General features: G+C 35.1%; 8 protein-coding genes and 1 pseudogene across 9 annotated transcripts, besides 1 other annotated feature; 5 read left to right on the top strand and 4 right to left on the bottom strand.

Annotated features, from left to right (window-relative positions):
- Positions 1 to 13,220: part of a mobile genetic element that runs on past the window's edge.
- TVAGG3_0274190 lies at positions 998 to 1,338 on the top strand (annotated as a pseudogene). The gene has a single exon. A coding segment is annotated over exon 1 (341 nt).
- TVAGG3_0274200 (organellar and viral DNA polymerase type B) lies at positions 1,980 to 2,304 on the top strand (the record flags this gene model as incomplete). Its single annotated transcript, XM_051228665.1, has 1 exon — positions 1,980 to 2,304. A coding segment is annotated over one exon (325 nt), but the record flags the coding sequence as incomplete, so codon positions are not given.
- TVAGG3_0274210 (organellar and viral DNA polymerase type B) lies at positions 2,568 to 2,888 on the top strand (the record flags this gene model as incomplete). Its single annotated transcript, XM_051228666.1, has 1 exon — positions 2,568 to 2,888. One exon carries the CDS (start codon positions 2,568 to 2,570, stop codon positions 2,886 to 2,888), a length of 321 nt encoding a protein of 106 aa, XP_051098396.1.
- Positions 3,638 to 4,085, top strand: TVAGG3_0274220 (organellar and viral DNA polymerase type B; the record flags this gene model as incomplete). The annotated part of the gene is made up of 1 exon (XM_051228667.1): positions 3,638 to 4,085. A coding segment is annotated over one exon (448 nt), but the record flags the coding sequence as incomplete, so codon positions are not given.
- Positions 4,464 to 5,234, top strand: TVAGG3_0274230 (KilA, N-terminal/APSES-type HTH, DNA-binding family; the record flags this gene model as incomplete). Its single annotated transcript, XM_001292269.2, has 1 exon — positions 4,464 to 5,234. One exon carries the CDS (start codon positions 4,464 to 4,466, stop codon positions 5,232 to 5,234), a length of 771 nt encoding a protein of 256 aa, XP_001292270.2.
- On the bottom strand, positions 5,719 to 6,168 carry TVAGG3_0274240 (protein of unknown function, DUF4106 family; the record flags this gene model as incomplete). The annotated part of the gene is made up of 1 exon (XM_001318705.2): positions 5,719 to 6,168. The coding sequence occupies one exon, from the start codon at positions 6,166 to 6,168 to the stop codon at positions 5,719 to 5,721; it is 450 nt and encodes a 149-aa protein (XP_001318740.2).
- On the bottom strand, positions 9,621 to 10,157 carry TVAGG3_0274250 (protein of unknown function, DUF4106 family; the record flags this gene model as incomplete). Its single annotated transcript, XM_051228668.1, has 1 exon — positions 9,621 to 10,157. One exon carries the CDS (start codon positions 10,155 to 10,157, stop codon positions 9,621 to 9,623), a length of 537 nt encoding a protein of 178 aa, XP_051098398.1.
- TVAGG3_0274260 (protein of unknown function, DUF4106 family) lies at positions 10,534 to 10,944 on the bottom strand (the record flags this gene model as incomplete). The annotated part of the gene is made up of 1 exon (XM_051228669.1): positions 10,534 to 10,944. The coding sequence occupies one exon, from the start codon at positions 10,942 to 10,944 to the stop codon at positions 10,534 to 10,536; it is 411 nt and encodes a 136-aa protein (XP_051098399.1).
- Positions 11,066 to 11,799, bottom strand: TVAGG3_0274270 (protein of unknown function, DUF4106 family; the record flags this gene model as incomplete). The annotated part of the gene is made up of 1 exon (XM_051228670.1): positions 11,066 to 11,799. A coding segment is annotated over one exon (734 nt), but the record flags the coding sequence as incomplete, so codon positions are not given.
- Positions 13,221 to 15,545: the final 2,325 nt, after the last annotated feature.

Below are 15,545 nucleotides of genomic sequence, written 5' to 3' on the forward strand. Positions count from 1 at the left end.
AGTTTGGTTCACAACAAATGGTGTGCAGCATATAATACCATTGTACTATGACTTTTATCTCGAATTGTCTTTCATATACAACTACGGAAAAGTATTGAAAAAGTATTGAAAAATATATTTTAGGGTAGATGGTTTTTAGGTGTCACCAGGTCCCTCGGTCCCTCGGTCCCCAGGTCAATTTAACTTCTCTGAAAAAATGAGACAACATGACATTTAGACAACAACACAGGAAATAAACTTCATCGTATATGTTTTGTCATGATTTCATCGTAAATGTTTTGTCAAGACTTCTTCGTACATGTTTTGTCAAGACTTCATCGTAAATGTTTTGTCATGACTTCTTCGTATTCTTTCACCCGTTGAATTTTGTATAAAAAAGCAACCGCCGGAATTCCGGCGGTTGGTATATTCTTCACAAAATGCTTGTTTTGAGGTCGAGCCACTTTTGGCTCCACCGTATTTTTCAACCAAAACTCATTTTTTTCGGCAAAAATATATTTTAGGTTAGATGGTGAGATCTCAGAACTAGTCTTGTACTGTTTCAAGACAATATTTGTACTGTTTCAAGACAATGTCCGACGGTTAAGCCACAAACGAATGTCCGACGGTTAAGCCACAAACGAATGTCCGACGTACCACCCAAAAATATTTTTTATTTTTATTGTAAGAACTGAAATGACAGTCGAAGCAAAAACGTTCACGAACAAATCTAATGGCGAAACATTCACAAAAGGCACCTATAACGGTATTGAAGTCTTACGTAGAGACAAGGATGGTTATATAAATGTAACAAATATGTGTCAGCAGTTTAGGAAAGACTTTAGAAAGTTGTTGGAAAATAAGTCCTGGGAAGAGTATTTTAAGGCATTTTGTGAAGAATATACCAACCGCCGGAATTCCGGCGGTTGCTTTTTATACAAAATTCATGCAGGAATTCCTGATGAAATCAAACAGGTTAGAGGAACGTATGTAGACCCAAGACTTGTAAACTATATAGCAATGTGGGCTTCTCCAAAATATTGCATAGCAGTTGGAAAAATTCTGGACTCCATAGACAAGAAAGTTCATGAGAAATTAGATGAAGAAGAACTTGAAGATACAGTAGAGAATGCAAAACCTTTGTTCGAACAAGAAGTTAGAAAAATGTGCGAAAAACAAATAGAACATGAACGTGAGATATGTTATGGTTATAGAGACTCTCCATACGAACTAGACCAATGGGAACAAGAAGATTTAAAGAGAGAATTTAGAGAATATGAACTCGCTAAGATAGCATTAGAAGCTGCAGAAAAGAAGTTAAAAGTTTGGGGTCGTTTTGTACAAAAATATTGTGAGTAAATGAACCATTTTTTTCTATCATCGTAGAAAACACACAAAACTCTTGAATTTTGTATAAAAAAAGCAACCGCCGGAATTCCGGCGGTTGGTATATTCTTCACAAAATGCTTGTTTTGAGGTCGAGCCACTTTTGGCTCCACCGTATTCTTTCAACCAAAACTCTTGAATTCGGCAAAAATATATTTTAGGTGGAACCAGGTCCCTCGGTCAACTAACATCTTTTTGAAAATGGTGACAACATGACATTTTGACAACAACACAGGAAATAGACTTCATCGTATATGTTTTGTCATGATTTCATCGTAAATGTTTTGTCAAACATGAGCGTAAATCAGACAAAAATATATTTTAGGGTAGATGGTTAGATCTAACCTCTTTTCTACCCTCATTTCTAACCTCATTTCTACCATCGTAGAAAACACACAAAACTCTTGAATTTTGTTGCTGAATTCAATAAAAATATATTTTAGGGTAGATGGTTAGATCTAACCTCATTTCTAACCTCTTTTCTACCCTCATTTCTACCATCGTAGAAAACGCACAAAACTCTTGAATTTTGACACTTTCACAAAAAACATAAAAAACATAAAAAATAAAGTTAGTTTTTTTAAAAAAATATTTTTTATTTTTATTGTAAGAACATGTTAGCAACAACTTCACCAAACTCGTTAGTCATGAACCCAACTTCAATGTTAGTAGAGATGAAAAGCTTCATTCCTTCTTCATATACTTTCGAAACAGAAATCCAGAAGATAAAGCAAGAACTTCTCCAAGGAGATTTAGACTGTACCGCAAAAGATGAAACAAATGAACAGTATCTTTATGAAATGCAGGATATTATTGACCATCTACCTAAACTTCCTGAAATACAACAACAAAAGCTCACTATTCCTGAATTCGATGAAATAGAAGTCAAAGCAACTGACTCAGTAGAAATAAAGAAGTTCATACGTAAGGTTAACTATGAGTTTCTTGGATTTCATTGCAACCACAAAGTCATGGACAAAGACTGCGATATGGTATATTTCATTGACATATATAAATCTGAAGAATTTAAGACCTACGACAACTTTGTTTCGTTAGTTGCAAAATGTGTATGGCAGATAAGAGATAAAGATAGAAGAGGTAAGGTATGGAATGAACAAATAAAACCCGCAACTTTTGAGTTAAAGAAAACCATTGACGCCTTAGTTGTTCTAGCAGGTCAAATTTCAATGTACAATGCTAAAATGAACCCACAATGTTCTAAATGTAAAGCAGTAATGAGGAAATATAACTACTCCGTCAAAGAGATAGAACGTATGCGAAACGACTATGCTGACTTAAAGAAAGAAGTAGAGAAACCAGCAGAAGATAAAATGGACATGTTGACATTTCTGAACAAAAACTATCCAACTGCTGACGATTTCCTTCTTTCAGATGTCAAGAAGAAATATAAAGATACATTCAATATTGTTAAAACATTCGATGTACTGACAGAAGAAATAGAAGCTACGAAATTGTTTAGAATTTCACGAATTCACAATGTTTACCATGTAAAACGCTTATAAAACTTTATGGTAGAAAAAAGGGTAGAAATGAGGTTAGATCTAACCATCTACCCTAAAATATATTTTTATTGAATTCTGAGTAAAATTCTGAGTAAAATGACATATGGAACACATACTTTTTCAGTAAGGACATATGGGGTAGAAATGAGGGTAGAAAAGAGGTTAGATCTAACCATCTACCCTAAAATATATTTTTATTGAATTCTGTATAAAATTCTGAGTAAAATGACATATGGAACACATACTTTTTCAGTAAGGACATATGGGGTAGAAATGAGGGTAGAAAAGAGGTGAGATCTAACCATCTACCCTAAAATATATTTTTGGGTCATTTACACTCATTTACGATGAAGTCTTGACAAAACATATACGAAGAAGTTTATTTCCTGTGTTGTTGTCAAAATGTCATGTTGTCACTATTTTCAAAAAGATGTTAGTTGACCGAGTGACCGAGGGACCTGGTTCCACCTAAAATATATTTTTGCTGAAAAAAATGACCAAATTTCATGAATTTCCTCATATGTTTGCTACCCTCGGAAAACCGAGGGTAGAGATTCCGTACGAAAATCGTAAAAAAACTCTATGAAAACAGTGAAAAAATGCGACCCCGACTTTTTCCGGGGTCGCCTAAAACTCATGAAAATCGTAAAAAAACTCTATGAAATCATATCTTTTATACAAGATAGAAAAAATAAAATAAAGTTAGTTTTTTTAAAATATTTTTTTTATTTTGTATGTAAGAACAGGAAATGACAAACATTGAGTTTGAAACAGTTAAAAAGATAGACAATGACACCAAAGTGGTTAGAATAGGTGATTTAAACGTAAGATACTCAAAGAAATACAAAAAATATTCTTTGTCAGACATTTTAACACTATCTGGAAAGAAAACATCCCACGACTGGGTTAGAAATGCTTCAACTCAGAAAATTTTGACAAGAAATCCTGAGCTGATGATATCGGTAAGATTCTATGGAACAAGAGCATATCTTATAGACAAAAGTCTTATACCAGTAGTTTTGTTCTGGATTGACCCAGTTGTTGGATATAATTTCATAACATATGGTTCATTCGATACGGAACGTTGCAGTGAAGGCTTACTTTACATCGTTCAGAAACCGAAGGACTTCAATACAAAGAGATATAAGATAGGAAGAACATTTAATATAACTCAAAGATATGACAGTACAGTCAATAGAGTTAAGGTTGTGTTTGTTAACGATATGAGAGCTGCTGAAACAGAACTACTTGAAAAGTTTGAGAAAATGTATGGTGCTCCCACGAAAGGTAAAGAAACGTTTGAAGTAGATGAGATCGACAAAGCTATAAAATTATTTGACGAAGTTGCTGAAAAATACATGTAAAGCGTTTATTTTTGGTCTTTTGTGAAAGCCAGAAAATAACGCTAATTTTATTTTTATTTTATTTTTTATTTTGTATGTAAAGACAGAAATGTCAACAACAGAGAACACAACAACTGCTATCGTTCATGAAGCCATAAGTGAAGAATACGAGTGGGTTCAGTATAACAAACAGTTACGTCTCATTCGTTCGGTCAAAGATGACATGTACCAAATGCAAAGTATTTTGACAGCATGTTTTGCTCCAGATACTAAGCTTCCTAAAGACTGGTTTAGGAACCAAAGCACTATTGAACTATTAAATGAAGCACAGCGAGACATACTTTTTTCTGAAAATCGTGAAGAACAGCGAGTGGGAGAAAAACCCCAGTCGCCAAAACTCTATGAAAACAGTGAAGAACAGCGAGTGGGAGAAAAACCCCAGTCGCCAAAACTCTATGAAAATCGTGAAAAATTGCCAAATGGTTTGAGAGGTTGGTATGTACATAGACTTCTCGTAAATAATGTGGCACAATGGGCTTCAGCTCGCTATTCATGGTATGTTTGTAAACTTCTTGACGAACTTCACAGACAAGAACGCGAAGAGCTAGAGAACAAGCTTGAAGCAAAAGACAAAAACATACAGAAAAGAATACCACGTTCGGTACCAAAAGGAAAGGAAAAGAACTATAAGTATATGATTTACACTGAAGAGATGGAAAATGAAGAAGACAGAGATATGGTTATGTTGCATTTAGTCAGAAGAAACAACAAAAGCTTTTACGACTTAGCTAAGATTTACAAATCTGACAGAAATTGGTTCTATCGCGAAAACTTACCGATTTCAATGACACCGAATGAAGATGTTAAACAGATAGTTCAAGACACACTTCCTCAAACACACTATGATATGAAAGGTTGTACAATACTTACATTCAAAGAAGATTTGCCGCTACTGAAGGAAAAAATAACAGAGTATTTTGACAACTTCAAACAAGCAGAGTAAATGAACCATTTATTTTTCAAGCTTGACACCAAAGATGGCTCAGGTAGCTCTATAAGGTAAATTGTCTTGTCAAATCCTTCTGGCATTCCGAGTCCTTCCATCCGACAGGAAAAAAATTTCCCGACAACTGGAAAAAAATTTCCTTCCAACAGGAAAAAAATTTCCTTCCAACTGGAAAAAATTTTCCTTCCGACAGGAAAAATTTTTCCTGTTGTTCGTCCGTAAACCATTCAAATTTTCGAAAATTGAGAACTTTTTGGCCGACCTTCAGAAAAAGTTTTTCCTTCCGACAGAAAAAGTTTTTCCTTCCGACAGGAAAAGTTTTTCCTTCCGACAGGAAAAAAATTTCCGGACAAATGGAAGAACTCTTCCTTCCGACAGGACACAAACGGATGGCTGACGTTCCTCTTCCTGAATGTCTTCCAAAGCCAGAAGAACCGACAGCCCCAGCACCACAACAGACTAAGACAAACACTTACATTTTTCAAGCTTGACTTTTTACAATTTGAACTTTGTTTGCGTAGATATGAATTCTGAAAGAAGTATGAGGGTCTTGTATGACTTTGTACTTCTCCCATAGTTCATGTCTGTCAAACTTACCTGCCATGGACTCTTTCATAAGTTCCATGAAATCGTCTTCGGACAATCCGGGGAAAAGTACAATGTCAGTAAGTATTCTCTTTACATCCTTACTTAAACTCTTGGCTGTCTGTACACAAATGACAACTGAAATGTTAAAGTGTCTGAGCTTCTTAAGAATTCGACACATGTCTTGTTCTCTGTTCTTTAACAAAGGATGAGAAGCAAAGTCATCTAAGATAAGAAGACATCTGTGAGGGTAAGTCTTCCAATCGTAAGATTGCAATTTCTTCGAAATGTATTCTATCTCTTTCTGTTTGTTTCTGAAGTGTTTCTTCTCTAATATTCTCTGCATTTCCTCATTTGGGTCTTTAAACTTCGAATTGACATACTCATTTATAGCATTGTACTTCAAAACTCTTCTTTGGTACTTCTTTATCCAATCTAACAACTCAGAGTCTTTTATACATACTAACTTAGACTTCTTTATATATCTTTGAACGAATTGACGGTTTGGTCAAATTGACCCGAAGTACTACAAATGACTACTAACTCATAGAATGGGTTCTTCTCATCTAGTTCTTGTTGTTGTGCAGCCATTTTAAGATAAGTGAAAGTCTTACCAGACCCAGGTGGTGCAATTAGACCTGTTATACCATTCTGAGCAAATAAAACTTGTCATGTATGGTTTATTCTGAGCATTTTCCAACTTCCTCTTGTTCTTATTTATTTAAAATTCTCAAATTTCTTGTCAATGTCAGCAAACTTTTTTTCTAACATATTTTAGAAAAATTAAAATTTTTATCTTTTAGAAAATGTCTAGCGATTCGCTATCTATATTCGAGACAAGCTTTTCGACAGCAAAACATCTGTCGACCATAAATATTACATAGTGTAAACAAGAAAGGTGAATTTGTTCTAAAGTTCTGTTTCTGGGAATATGACAAGAACCATAAAACATTAAGCAGAGAAGTCTTAAAATTTGTCAATGACAGACTTGTTGACAGAGATGACGCCTCTTGGAGAGATGAAGTCCAACAAAACTTCTAGAATGCAAGAAGACACATGCGCTGTTCTTGAAAAATGAATAGAAAACAGAATAGAAGAGCTATTAAAGGACAAAGACCTTTTACAAAAATATGGTTCTGAGAAGTTTGACATAACTCCACCAGAAAAGAGAAGAGAGAAAAAAAGAAAAGAAAGTAGAAGAAGAGAAGAAAGAACCAGAGCCAGAGAAAAGAAATTTGACATGTAAAAATAAAATTTTATTTTTAGAACATTTCTGGGTCAATGTCAATGTTCTCTTCCTCTTTAGGAGCAAACACTGGCTTAGACTCTAAAATCTTTTACCCAATTTACCTTGAACTTCAACTATCTTAGACTCATAATATTCATAGTCGTCTGCTTTCTTTGGTTCATAAGGTATAACAAGTTTGTATGCTTTGCCTTCTTTAAGGTTTGAGAACCTTCTGTCAAAACTTTCTCTTGACTGTTAACAAACCTTCTATGTCTAAGTCTTTCAAATTTCGCACCATTTTTAGTCAAATAGCAAACTTAACTGGTTCGATGTTCCAAACTTTGTCAAATGTAGACTTTTCAAAAGGTGTAGAAGTAAACATTCAAATATGTGAATGGGTCTAGTTCTTCTTTAAGTCCTGACATGTACTTGTTTACTGAGATGAATTTCGTCATCTTTTCTATCGGATAAAAAAATATTTTTTTTTAAAATTTACTCAGAAAAATTTTTCTTTGTATATACACCATTCTGTACGTCTAAAAGACTTTTGACATTTGCCAAGAATGTTCGTTTAGACGCTGTCATATAACCATACTCTTGACAATATTGTTTATACGAATCGTACAATGACCTTTCATCTAAACACTCAAAGTCAGTTTCATCTATGAACAGTTCATATACACTCTTGTTTGCTTCTAACAATGTTTGTCTCTCTTCGGTATGTGGAATTTGTCTTGGATTGAACTTAGAAATATCTAATGTCATGAAATATGAGAACAAGTGGTTTGTAAAAGTCAGATGTCAAAGTTTCTGCTAAGTCGTCAAAATATTCTGTATCTTGCATATGAGAATCTGACGTTCTGACAACTACATATCTTCTGTCAGAACTTTCTAAATTCATCGGAACGGCATTGTTTGAAACCATGACGAAGTTTGCAACATTTTCACAAACTCTTTGGTCTTTATATTTTCTTTCAACAACTCCAACTTTGTCTGTTATAAGACTCTTCAAAGCATCTGAGTTCAAAACTTTTGTTGTTATCTATACTTTGAAGTTCGTTACATACTATAAGTTTCATATTCTCTATTGAGGAGTTAAACTTGCCACAGATGTTTTCTAAGTTTGTCATATTCGGATTCGAATAGCCTCTAACAGTTTGCATAAGATATCTGTAAAGAAAGTGTTCTTACCTGTTCCTTGTTTTTCCAATTACAATGAGAGCAGTTTCATTTTTAGCACTTGGATGTTGTAAGATGTTTGCAAACCAACATAAGATATACTCATATACTCTTTCGTTTCCATTGCATATAATTTCTTTGACATGGTCTAACCAAGCTTCTATAACATTTTCTTTCCATTCTACTTGTTCGTATTTATATCCAGTGAAGATAGAATAGAAGTTTGGAGATGGTGTATAGAACTTTATACCACGAACTGAAAAATCATCTAACTTTGACAATAAGATATCCAAGCATCTAACATCTTCATACCAACTTGTACGACTTTTATTTTCTTAAGTTTCTGTTTACATTCTTGTTTCTGAAACTATTGTTGCTCTTGGTTTGTTAAAGACAACATCCCATTCTTTCATGACATAACATTCTGGGGCAGAGTCGACATAAATGACTAAACGTTTCAAATTCTCGACTGCTTGTTATAGTCTCTAAATGGACACATATTTCTGAAGGCTTGGAAGTCATAAAAAATCTGAAACATCTATTCTGTACATTTTTATAAAAATAAAAAAAAATATTTTTTTTATTCTTGACTTTGTTGTTGCATTTGTTCCATTTGTTCCATTTGTTGTTCTTGAGCTATTTGTTGTTGAAGTTGTTCTTGTAGTACAATACTTTTCACCAGTTGCATCTTCCAATTCGAAACTTTCTGCCGTCATTGACAAATACATAGGACATAAAGTTTTACAGGAACAAAGTTTGCGTCAACTAAGGTTAAGTTTATGTTTGCTAAAGTGTTTGAGTTTACTAAAGCTGAAAACTCTGCATTCGAATGAACAATAGGCAAACCAGCAGAGAAAGTGTTGTTTATACGCATGAGTATCTTTTGGTCATAGTAGTTTCTGTCGACATTCGAATAGCACTTTGAACCTAAGTTTGAAACAATATATAAAATAGGTGTACTTAAAGTCAATGGAATAGACAAACCTTGTATGACACCTTTTCCTGTTATAGGAAACTGTTGGTAGTAAAAACCAGATATAAGTTTTGTATTATAGCTCATATCGTTTATACTAAACTCAGTCGGACATCCAAACATAATGAAACCTGCTCTAGTTGCAGCACATGTTACATCCGTCCTTAAAGTATTAAATAAGTCAACAAAACCTGTTGGTGGTATATCTGAGTAAGTATCTTCAAAGGAGTATTTTTTACCATTCACAACAATAAAATCTTCTGGTGTCAAAAGAGCAAAACAGGCTTTAGTCGTCATCGTGTTTAAGGTCAGTTTACAATATCGTCCTTGAGGACTTTGTAAGTTTGTTGTTATAGAATTATATGACTCAGGGTTTTTAGTCGTAATAGTATAAACCACTATGTCTTCTGCCATTTACTTAGCAACTAAATTTTAATGAAATGTTGTGGTCGTCAAATATTTTTATGACGTCTGGGAAACTATATTTTAAGTTCAACGTTTCACCTCCTTTCATAACGTATATCTTGTCAATGACATTATATGAAACACCACAGCAAGCAATGTCGGGTTCTATTTCTTTGATGTTTATATCGTCTGCCTCTGTCAAAAGTTTCAATAGTTCTTTCAAAACTTCATGAGGTGCAATGACATATGAGTTCACTTTTACAGGGTTGTGTTCGACCAAGTTTAACATTATACCTAAAGCTTGACAAATCTTCTCCTGAGTTTTAAGTTTGTCTTTAAGTTGTTGGTAGTCATTTCGAATATCTGCAACAGAACTTAAGTCTCTGCTAACTTCAGGATATGTTGGTTGTTCTTTTACAGGAACTATTGTTATACCATCTTCGTCTTCGTATGGTTTCCCCACTTCAACATCTCTGTCTTTGACATTGACAACAACACTTTGACTGTTTGTTTGAGTTGGTGAATTTAACTTCACATCTGCCACCGCCATTAAACCTTTTGAAACACTTACGCTTCTATTTTTCGGAAATGACATTTTACTTAGAATAAAAAGATGGACGTATTTGAGTATCTCTTCGAATTGAAGCAAAACAAAGTTTACACACACAAACAATACAAGTTCATTGATAGAATAGTTCTTTACACAAACAATGGAAAATGTTATAGAATAGCAGTCTTTGCTGAACCAAAATATTTTCATAAAGCAAAGAAAGTTGGTATAACTGAAATGGTGAAAGTTCTTGACGTTGACAAAAATATGACTTCAAAACTGACCGATATTTCTAAAGGTAAGTTTATAATACAATACTATGTCAAAACTGGCGTACTGTCAATATTTGACGGAGAGAAGTCAGTTCAAGAACAACTTACTGACCTGCTGCCAAAATCTGCTCGATGGAAGCTGTCGTTATGCCAATCTGAGGAGCCCCAGCAGGTTTCATCGAACGAATCTTCAAAAGAGCATCTTCCGTGAAAAGTGCTATTGGTTTTGTAAACTTCTTTGCTCTCAATTCATCTGGACCGTCTCTGTCACCAGTATATTGTATTTGAACTGTACCAACAGTTGAAATACCACCCATAAAGTCTTCTGAGTCAGCAAATGGAATGCCAAGCCAAAAGTTTGAACGGTCTCCATTTGTATATTGAGTTTTTTGAGCTCCTGTATGGGTCCATACTTTCACATATGGCATAATAGAACTTTGCATTTCAGGGTTAATGGTTGTTGTGAAGTTGTTGTTAAAGTTCATAGCATCTAATGTCAAGTTGTATGACCTCATATCTTCAACTGTAGAATATTCTTCTCTTGGATAATATTTGCCATCTATGTTTATATGATATTTAATACCAGGGTTGTAGAAACAAGAATAGTCATTTATAGTTCGTCTGAACAGTACAAACATAGTATCTGCATGTTTCATTGCAGTTGTTAAAGCAATATCTGTTCTTGCACCTGGGTCAGCACTTTGGTTTCCAACTTCACCTGCAAAGTCTTTGACAGATATTTGGTGTATAGGGAACATAAGTGGAACTGCAATATATTTGGCAGCTAAAGCATTTGAAATATCTGGGTCCAACATATAGACTGCAAGTCTGCTTTCTATTCTCTTGCATTCAAACTTTTCGCATGTGAACTTAACTGGGTCCCAAGCAGTTCCAGCAGCATTGAAATAATAGTTTACTTCAGTGTTGAAGTTTGAGAAACCAAAGTCTAAGTCAACTTTGTCTTTGCAAAATTCGGCGAATGACGTTTGATTTGCTCCCTTTACGTCTGTAAGAGTGAATGGGTCTTGTGTTGGTGCAATGACTAAGTTATTTTTGCTTGGAGTAAGTTCGATAGAAATTTTTCCTGCCCAGTTTGGCAAGTATCTTAAAAACCTGAAGATGAGGAAAGATGACAAAGGAACTCTAAGTTTCAGTTTTACTTTGGTTACTGCTGCTGCAGTTTGTCCAGAAAGGTTAACATAAACTCCTGGAACGTTAGGGTCAAGTCTTCTTATTTTCTCAATAGTTGCGTACTGGTCTGTTTGTTCTCTAGCTTGTGGTTGTACTGAGTTTCTCAAAGCGAACCATTCATAGTTTGCCCATGTTACTGTTTGAACTAAGTCAGAGTTAGAATATATCTTATATCCCATGAAAACTTCTGGAGCATATTGGTATCCGACATAGAAAATTCCATTGCAACCTTTCTTGTCAGACAACTTGGCAGAAGGTTTTATTTCAATGTCTTGTTCCACGTATAAGAATGAGTTGTCAATAGAAATAATGTGAAACCTGTCGCATGCAATATCTACTGTTGTTGAAGAACCTTCACCAAACTCACCTACGTTTCCATAAGAAACAGCAGTTGTATATTCGTAAGTTCCAGGAACTATTTCTGACCTTCTAATGGCATTGTCGCATTCGTTATACCATTCGGAAACATTTCCATTCATGGCATCCAAAACTGTTGGCGTTATATTCTGAGCGGCGTACATTTCATATGGGTAAAAATATAGAATAGTTGGATTTATGTGTCATAATAGAACCCACGTGGACCAAGCTTTACTTTCTTCCTGACTGAGTTTTTAACTCTTCTTTTTCTTTCATTGCCACTACTTTCACTAGATGAAGTTACTTCTTCACTACTTTCACTTTGTTCTACTCTTCTCTTCTTCTTTGGTGTCGCTTTTGGTAACTTGCCCTCTGCTTCAAGTTGTTGCATCTTTGCCTCATGTTCATCTAGTATGTTGCAAATTTTCCATGTCCTTTTTGCCTTTGGGCTCTGGTCGCCCATCTCAGGTAACCTATATCCTAGAAAGAGTTTGTCATAGTTTGTATTTGAGTCGTCGCTTATTGTTTGCATGACTCTTTCCTGAGTTTCCGGTTCAAGCTCTTCAAACAGTGCCTGTCCATATGGAATAAGCTCGTTTCCAAATATATGTTTTTGTAGCCATTCTGGTTTTCTTTCCATGTTACCAACAATATCTTTTGTGAATGGGAAAGCTTTTACCCAATCTTTCAGTCTTGCGTCATTTATTTCTGTAGTTGGTTTTATTTTGTCAAGGAACATGTTTTTCAATACTAACATTTCATTTGGTACTGTCAATTTGAGTTTTCTTAAATATTCATCCCTTCTCAGTTCATCGTCTGCAAAGTAAGTTTTTATGACATTTTGTAAACTTTCGTTTGCAAGGTCATGTACAATAGGTTCTCTTCCTTCTCTCTCCCTAACTCTCTTTCTAAACTCTTCACCAAATATACCATCTCTATGGTTCTGTGTAGTTCTTTGAGATAAATGTTCTAGAACGTCAGGTGTTATATTTCCATCAGCCATGTTCATTTCATACTGGTCCAAAATATCTGCATGTTTCATATCTTTCAATGGCATTAAAGCCGCGCTTAAAATACCAGCTATATCTCGTTCACCATTCACTTCCATTGCGTCTACAACTTCTTGGAATTGTGGTTGTAAGTTTATGAACCACCTATCCGGGTTAGCTTTATGACCCCATCTCATTGTAGTTCCATAGTCTGCAGAAACAAAAGTAGGTTTGTTTCCATCTTGGCTAGGTTCTGAATGAACTTTAAACAATGTTTCATTTCTATATGTTTTGTTGAAATTTAACCTTTTATTTTCACCGAGTTCATCCGAAGATTGAACGTTATATGCTCGTAAGTAAAAAGGGTTGTTGTATTTGCGTACATTTTCTTTCAGTACTTCCATTCTATGCTGAATATTTTCATCTGGTGTTGGAGTCTTTTGTATGTCGGCAAACATTTTTCGATATTCTTCTACTATGTCAGCCGAATTTTTTTTAGACTCTTGGAAATATTCCATATTCTCCGCATACACTTGTTGAGGGTCAAGATTTTTCGGCTGTTCCAAATCTTCATCTAGTTCTATGAAGTTAGTTTCCAAAGGAGGGACTTGTTCGTTTCCTTCAGGCTCTTCTAGCTGTTGTTGCTGAACTATTTCATCCATGTCTGGTTGTATCTGAACTATTTCTTCCATGTCTGGTTGTATCTGAACTATTTCTTCCTGTGGAGTTTCTTCCTGTTGAGTTTCTTGTACCTTATTTGGTGACATTTCATATATTCCGAGACGGTTTTTAGCAAATTCCCTATTTAAGTCATCCGCATTCATAAGCCTTTCTTCTTTCGTTCCGTCTCTATTTTTTACGCGTTTTATGAAGAGAGTTGAATCGTCATTTAGCTCTGACATCAAATATCTCGGAGTAAATTCATCCATGTCATTTGGATGATATGCTATTAAATCATATCCCTTAGCGAGCTTGTATTTTCCAGGTTTGAGATTATATTCGATTTGGTGCTGAGTCATAAAGCTAAATAGGTTCGGGTCAGTATTTCCATCCTTGAACTTTCTAATAGCTTCTTTATATCTGTCACTAAAGTCAATACTATCTGGGTAACCATACTCTTCCTTAAGCATTTTTAAGAATTCTTGGTTTTCTTGTTCTCTACTTCTTTTATGTCCTTGCTCTGTTTGTGGTTGTTGTGCTGGTTGTGGAGGTGGTTGTTGTGCAGGGTTTTGAACTGTTGGTTGTTGTGTTGGTTGTTGTGTTGGTTGTTGTGCAGGGTTTTGAACTGTTGGTTGTTGTGCTGGATTTTGAACTGTTGGTTTTGGTGCATGCCTGTGTCTGTGTCCATGTGACGATGTAAATGTTTTAGGTAGTCCTGGTGCAGGTGCTTCTCTTGGAGGGTTTGGTGGTATATAAATTCCAACAGCTGGTATATAAGTTCCACCAGCTGGTATATAAGTTCCACCAGCTGGCACATATGTTCCATCTGCAGCGTAATGTCCTACCTGATTTTTCGTTTTTAAGAAAGCATTTACTAGGTCTTTTCTGGTCTGTTGTAACTCTTTTTCTTGACTTTCCACAACAGTTGCTCTAACGGCGTCATAGGCACTTTGAACTGCCTGTCTCGTTGCTGCATCTGTTATTTTCGTCATATTTTGTGCTACTTCTTTTAACTCTTTGTCGAAACCTTCAGACTTCAGTTTCTTTCCAGATGAGAAGTCGTTCACTAGTTTCACCTTACTATGAAGAGCTTCGAAGGCGTTCTTAAAGTCAGCATTCATTAAAGCTTCATTTGAACTGTCTTCATCCGCTTGTATTTTTGTCCTTATTGACCCTATAAGTTGGGCTGCTTTAGCGTTGGCTTGGGCATCTAACCAGTCATTGTTAGCTTTTATATATTCTGCGCTTTTCATTGCCTTTTGCATGGCTGCGTCGTTATTTTTACTTTCTTGTGCTAAGTTTTCATACTGTACGGTTTGGTTTTGCAACTGTAAAAGTTTTTCTGCCTTTACATTTGCTTCAACTTCTTTTTTATACTCATCGCTATCCATATATGTCTTCAGGGCTTTTTGTTTTATCTCTTCATCTTTCAGTACTTTATATTGAGTAGTATGGTTTTTCAAATTTATGACATCTTGTTCCATTTTTGCTACTTCTGCTGCTTTTTCTGACACTTTTTTCGCATATTCCTCTGTACTTAGTTCTTTCAGTTGTTCTTCTTTCTTCTTTTTCTCTACGTTTAACTCATTGAGTTTCTTTGTGTGTCTGTCATATTCTAGTTTCTTTTCGTTTTCACTTATTTGCTTCTGTATGTCTATGTTTGACTTTTTGACATCTGTTATTTGATTTTTGAGTGAACTCAAATTCATTTGACTTTGAGGGTTATAGGCTGTTCCGTCTGCAGCTCCACCATAGCCTGCCATTTTCGCTAAAAGTGCCGCTCTTAAACCTCCACTCTGTGCACCAACAACTCGGTTTAAAAGCATAGGATTGCTTGACATTTGTTGCAACATAGTGGGGTCATTCAGCATTTGTTGTTGCAACTGTTGTTGTGGTGTTAGTTTTACTATTGGATGTTT

Source organism: Trichomonas vaginalis, chromosome V (assembly GCF_026262505.1).
Source record: "Trichomonas vaginalis G3 chromosome V, whole genome shotgun sequence".
In the NCBI taxonomy this organism is placed as follows: Eukaryota; Parabasalia; order Trichomonadida; family Trichomonadidae; genus Trichomonas; species Trichomonas vaginalis.